The sequence below is a fragment of the Limulus polyphemus genome, unplaced genomic scaffold, assembly GCF_000517525.1.
Source record: "Limulus polyphemus unplaced genomic scaffold, Limulus_polyphemus-2.1.2 Scaffold6758, whole genome shotgun sequence".
Classification (NCBI taxonomy): Eukaryota; Metazoa; Arthropoda; class Merostomata; order Xiphosura; family Limulidae; genus Limulus; species Limulus polyphemus.
The window spans coordinates 39,551-46,506 of record NW_013672368.1 but is presented as its reverse complement, the minus strand read 5'-3'; the positions used below and the strand labels follow the sequence as shown (position 1 = coordinate 46,506).

At 33.6% G+C, this 6,956-nt stretch overlaps 1 protein-coding gene across 1 annotated transcript in view; it reads right to left on the bottom strand.

Moving 5' to 3' along the window:
* Window positions 1–937: 937 nt before the first annotated feature.
* LOC111089607 (Down syndrome cell adhesion molecule-like protein Dscam2) overlaps window positions 938–6,956 on the bottom strand; it is a gene marked incomplete at its 3' end in the record, with an annotated part of 40,153 nt that continues 34,134 nt past the window's right edge. Inside the window, exons 5-6 of the mRNA XM_022402429.1 lie at window positions 1,924–2,217; window positions 938–1,207 (exon numbers count right to left, since the gene is read on the bottom strand). Of these exons, the coding sequence (XP_022258137.1) occupies window positions 938–1,207; window positions 1,924–2,217 (564 nt within the window). The remainder of the gene's footprint in view (window positions 1,208–1,923; window positions 2,218–6,956) is intronic.

The window sequence follows — 6,956 nt, the reverse complement described above, 5'->3', positions numbered from 1 at the left end:
GGCGAGAATCTTAGGTTCAATAACAACGATATGTCTAGTACTGAGTAGTAGATAAGTAGTGTTGCGTCAGCGAGTCACATGACCACCGTGACGCAACGTTTCTAGAACTATCATGTACTTTGTCGAATGTTCAAGTTCTTACTAGAAATAGGGTACGCTGGTATATAAAAGAGGGTAATGTAATGTGTGTGTAGATAGTGAGTAATTGAACTGCAGTCACACGGTATTGTTGAAGTTAACGTTCGTTCGTTACAGTGTTGTTTTAGCGCGAGTATTGAGATTAAGTGTATCGCAGAGTTATATTCGGAAAGAATAAACCAGTTTTATTAAGTAAAGACTTGTGTCGTTAAAGTTTCGTCGGAACGAAGTTACGGAAAGTTAATTAACAAACGGAGACGTAACAGTAGTAATACAAATTGTACACCGAGAAACTGTAGGGCACACGCTCCATTCTTGAAACAAACTTGAGTTTTTAAACGAGGGTAATGATGGTGTTTTGAAGGAATTTAGAGTGAATTCATGAAGTCATTAACTGTCTTGATGGCATACAGTCTATAACACATAGGGTTGAGAATGTATAGCAAGCTTCTAAGATACTGTAATATCACCAACAGCACAAAAGGACGAAGAATGAGGTTGAAAAATATTTCAGACGTAAAGAGAAAATACCATTTTAACGCGCACTTTTATATTCTCCAACACGAGATATACCTGATATTCTCCAACACGAGATATATCTGTTATTGTGGTTTGAAGGATGGCTTGTTCGTGTAATGAAATTAAAGGTAACTCTGTGTGCGATATTGATTTTTTTGGGGCCTAAAATTAGGATTTGAAATATGGTACCATTTACAATGTTCTACAAAGTCTGCCTACCACTTTAATAGAGGAAGTAAAATTATTGAAGTTAGCTATAAAACTGGATAGAAACACTCACCTGCGAGTACGAGAGTTCCTAACGCCTGAGCAGAATCAAAACTGTTCTCAACAAAGCATTGGTATATTCCCGTGTCTTGTTTCCTAACTGAACTAATGGAAAGGATGTTACTGTAGAGAATATTGAATCTACCTTGAGAAACGATGGGTCTCATATCCTTCATCCATGTAATCATCTGAACAGGATAACCCGATATTGAACAGTTAAAGATAACAGATTGACCAGTGGTCACCTTTTGTACAGCTGGGAAGACTTCTGCACTAAGATGTTCTGTAGAAAAAAAGACATTGTTTTAAGGTTGTAACTTTTTCATGTCATAAGGTAATGCCAGTGTTTATAAAATGAAGCTTAAAATAAATTATAGAACGCTGTCAGTTTATTCGTGGACCATTGTTGATGTTTTCCTTAGATTAGATAGGCTCAGAAGATTTAATATACAATATGCCAACTTATTCTAACGTGTGTAAAATTTACAAAACTTTGCTAAACCAAGCGAAGTATGCCAGAAATTCATTATTAGTATGTGACGTCACAACTACAGTGTTCAGCGCCCATTAATAAGAAATATATATAAAAACACTTCAAATGTACAACAGTATTTAAAGTTCATGCGGTAGGGTTAAAGGCTCATTAGTGACAGAATAGAAAAACCAATATTTATAAACACACTTGGTTCATTATCGAAGTAACTCATACGATGACACATAACATAAAGTAATAAAAATTTACAGTTGTTTTCTCGAGTTGTGTTAAATTAACGGTTTACAGTTGTTTCCTCGAGATGTGCTAAATTAACGGTTTACAGTTGTTCCCTCAAGACAAGTTAAATTAACGGTTTACAGTTGTTTTCTCGAGATGTGTTAAATTAACGATTTACAGTTGTTTCCTCAAGACAAGTTAAATGAACAGTTTACAGTTGTTTTCTCGAGATGTGTTAAATTAACGGTTTACAGTTGTATTTTCACAGTGCCTTTCACCTGACTTACCGTACACTAATAATTCTGTCTCGGCCTTGTCTGTTCCAACAGTATTATTAGCGAAACAAGTGTATTTTCCACTGTATCGTACACCAGGTTCTCTCACCATAAGGCTACATCCCAAAACCTGAAGATGAGGATCTCCATCAATATATTTTTGTCGTCCATTTTGGTTCCTCAACCAGCTACAAGAAGGTATAGGGTAACCCTGGGCCACGCACGGCAGAAGAACCTTTCTGCCTCTAGGTGTCCGCACGTGCGTCTCCCTGTGAATGATTTTGGCAGGAACCACATTGTGGGATTCTGAAACATTCAAGACCACTAACACGTTTGAAACAGGTAACAGGTAAGGTAGTCAGTGTAAAAACACCAATATTATAAATCAATTCTACTAGCTATAACATACAGCTTGATATGGTTGGACACTGTACACGTTTGAAACAGGTAAGGTAGTCAGTGTTAAAACGCCAATATTATAGATCAGTTCTACTAGCTATAACATACAGCTTGATAAGGTTGGACACTGTACACGTTTGAAACAGGTAACAGGTAAGGTAGTCAGTGTAAAAACACCAATATTGTAAATCAATTCTACTAGCTATAACATACAGCTTGATACGGTTGGACACTGTACACGTTTGAAACAGGTAACAGGTAAGGTAGTCAGTGTAAAAACACCAATATTGTAAATCAGTTCTACCAGGTATAACATACAGCTTGATAAGGTTGGACACTGTACACGTTTGAAACAGGTAACAGTTAAGGTAGTCAGTGTAAAAACACCAATATTGTAAGTCAATTCTACTAGCTATAACATACAGCTTGATAAGGTTGGACACTGTACACGTTTGAAACAGGTAACAGGTAAGGTAGTCAGTGTAAAAACACCAATATTGTAAATCAGTTCTACCAGCTATAACATATAGCTTGATACGGTTGGACACTGTACACGTTTGAAACAGGTAAGGTAGTCAGTGTAAAAACACCAATATTGTAGATCAATTCTACTAGCTATAACATACAGCTTGATACGGTTGGATACTAGCAATATTTTGTTGACAGTTAATTAATAAGTAATAACGGTATCGAAGCTGTAAGATTTTGCCCTAAGAAGACAAGACCTCAAGCCGTAGTGGGTAAATATATTTAGCTATAACATAAACCAATAAAATATGCATTCACAGTTTTTTATTTTGTTATTTTTAAACTTTCGGCAATGTTAAGATCTATTTAAGGAAGACTATATCTAATTGTTATGTATTGTGAGAAGTTCACAATAATATTATAACTTCTCTATTGCGTTATCCAGTTTATATAATGTGTTTTTATTTATCGGTAGAGTTTTAACGTTTAAAATGTCCATAGTATAATTTTACAGCTCTAATAATGTATTATTAAACTAACTTAGGTTATTTATTACTTATTTTTTAGAGTTTAAAAGTATAAAATTCTCAGTATGCTGAAAAATATTTAAAACATTTCAGTTTCTGTTGTACTTAACGTGGTCTAGGTTTTATTACGTTCGAACTAGCAGTGGTCTAACGAGGCTCATTTTGTATACATAACCTAATTTATTCTTACTTTAGAATTAATGTAATCTAGACTGGTATTCCATAGAGGCTTATAATCCAGCAATCTTGTATATACAATATTTCTCTTACACTTTGCATTAAATTAACCTAGTTTAGATTATACCTAGTTTTGTTCTTCCACAGTTTTAGAATTAATAATTATTTCAAAATCTTTTTATCATTAGTGATTGTTAGTATCCCATTGTCTCTCAACAATACACAACAATGGAAGCTTTTCCACTTTTTAACTAATATATTTAATATAACAGTTTTCAATTTACACAGTAGTTTAATTAATCATACAAAATAGTTAACCGATTTCCAAAATCATTCAAGAAGCTTTTCACTCTTCTGTCGGTTCCGTCAATAGGCTAAAGGTTTAAGATCAATATCAACTGAGCAGGTTTTTAAATTTCTCTTTTCCAGCTGCTTTCGGCCATTTTCAGGCTTTCCCTTCACACATAATAGATCATCTCTTGTAGCCATCTTTAGCCCTTTATAACGTATTAAACGAGCTTTGGTTTTAGGTTACATTACGTGTCTAGAACATTACTGGTCTTTAATTTAAAAAATCACCACTTTTATTGTATTACTTGCTGTTAGAGATTGACAATGTTCTTAGGAAGTGGTCAATATCAATAATGTTACGTCTCTTCCTGTGTGTTGTTAACCTTTCCAAGGTTTGAATCTTACATGTGAAATGGGAAACAACTCATGTTAAACAATGTTAACACATCCAATAATGTCTTCTGTATCAAAAGCCATTGTTCCCATGCTAAAATAATCTACACCTCAACCTTAGTGGAAACTATGGTACAATAATCTAACACGTTAATATTTTGTTATTTTACAAAGAAACATTAACAGTTAGAAGAAACTGTGACACATTAATCTAACACATTAGTATTTGTTATTTTACAAAGAAAAATTAACAGTTAGTAGAAACTATGGTACATAAATCTAACACGTTAATATTTTGTTATTTTACAAAGAAACATTAACAGTTAGCAGAAACTGTGGTACAATAATCTAACACGTTAATATTTTGTTATTTTACAAAGAAAAATTAACAGTTAGTAGAAACTGTGGTACAATAATCTAACACGTTAATATTTTGTTATTTTACAAAGAAACATTAACAGTTGGTAGAAACTATGGTACATAAATCTAACACGTTAATATTTTATTATGTTACAAAATAACATTAACAGTTAGTAGAAACTGTGGTACTTAATGTAACAGATTAATATTTTGTTATGTTACAGAGAAACATTAACAGTTAGTAGAAACTATGGTACATAAATCTAACACGTTAATATTTTGTTATGTTACAAAATAACATTAACAGTTAGTAGAAACTATGGTACATAAATCTAACACGTTAATATTTTGTTATTTTACAAAGAAACATTAACAGTTGGTAGAAACTATGGTACATAAATCAAACACGTTAATATTTTGTTATGTTACAGAGAAACATTAACAGTTAGTAGAAACTGTGGTACATTAATCTAACACGTTAATATTTTGTTATTTTACAAAGAAACATTAACAGTTAGTAGAAACTGTGGTAACATTAATCTAACACGTTAATATTTTGTTATTTTACAAAGAAACATTAACAGTTAGTAGAAACTGTGGTACTAAATGTAACACGTTAATATTTTGTTATGTTACAGAGAAACATTAACAGTTAGTAGAAACTATGGTACATAAATCTAACACGTTAATATTTTGTTATGTTACAGAGAAACATTAACAGTTAGTAGAAACTATGGAACATAAATCTAACAAAAAATAACATTAACAGTTAGTAGAAACTGTGGTACATTAATCTAACACGTTAATATTTTGTTATTTTACAAAGAAACATTAACAGTTAGTAGAAACTGTGGTGCTTAATCTAACACGTTAATATTTTGTTATGCTACAGAGAAACATTAACAGTTAGTAGAAACTTTGGTACATGAAATTATAGCGTTTCTGTTCATCTTATAATGAAACGGCACCCCCTCCCACCCCTAGTTGCACAGCGGCTAGTCTATGGACTTACAACGCTAGAAACTGGGTTTCAATACCCTTGGTGGGCAGAGCACAGATAGCCCTTTGTGTAGCTTTGTGCTTAACTACAATCAAGCAAAACACGAACAAAGGAAATTACAGAACACGAAATTATGCTTCATTAAACTAACACGTTTGTATTTTGTTATCTTTCAAAATAAACATTTCTGTCAGGGTAAACTGTATTACATGGAGCTGAAGTGTTAATGTTGCTTTTCATTTGACAAAGAAACGTCAGCAATTACTGTAAACTATTTTATATGCAAGTGCTGTGTTAATATTTATTTATATTACAACTACTATTAAAATGTAAATGCTATATATGACTAATATGTTAATATCTCCTCATATTACAAAATACATTAAAAAGTAGGCTAAATTCTACTACATGTGACTAATTTATAACAAAAAAGGGTGTCTGTGTGTGTTTGTGTGTGTGACCGCCAGAACTCCAAGAGGAAAAACCTAGAAACCTGAAATTTTGCACCCATACTAAGTGGACTTTGAGGGTTTGCACCTGGTTATTATTACTTATTCACGTTCGTGCGCATCTTTTTATGAAGCAAGCAAGCGACAAAAACCACATCGAAAAGAATATGTGATCACCATAGCTTCAAGATGAAAGAACCTGGAAATCTGAAAATTTGCATACATACTAAATGGATCCTGAGGGTGTGCACCTGGGTATTATTATTTATCTAGGTGCGTGTGCGCAAACGCTTGCGCATCTTTTTAATGAGACAAGCTAGCAAAAAACCACATAGAAAGGTGTGACTGCCATAGATCCAAGAGGAAAGGACCTAGAAACCTTGAATTTTGGACCCATACTAAGTGGACACTGAGGGTGTGCATCTGGGTATAATTTAGTTTATCCATGTGTGTGCACGCATGCGCGTGCACATCTTTTATTGAGGCAAGTTATAGAAAAACCACATAGAAAAAAGTGGTTCCTTATATCACAAATAAAAATCACATAGAGACAGACAGACAATCACGCGCGCGGTGTGCACCTGGTAATTGTTACTTATCTACGTGCGTGCGCGTGTGCATCTGTTTATGCGAAAAACTACATAGGAGAGAAATGTGTCCGCCATGGAATATTAGTGTTTTAACTGTTATGTGATGTTATAGAGTGATTTTTACAAAACTATTATGGGATGTTATAGGGTAATTTTTTAACTATTAGGGGATGTTATACAGTAGTTTTTAACTATTAATGGATGTTATAGGTTGGTTTTAACTATTATAGGTTTGTTTGGTTTTGAATTTCGCGCAAAGTTTCACGAGGGCTATCTGCGCTAGCCGTCCCTAATTTAGCAGTGTAAGACGAGAGGGAAGGCAGCTAGTCATCACCACCCACCGCCAACTCTTGGGCTACTCTTTTACCAACGAATAGTGGGATTGACTGCC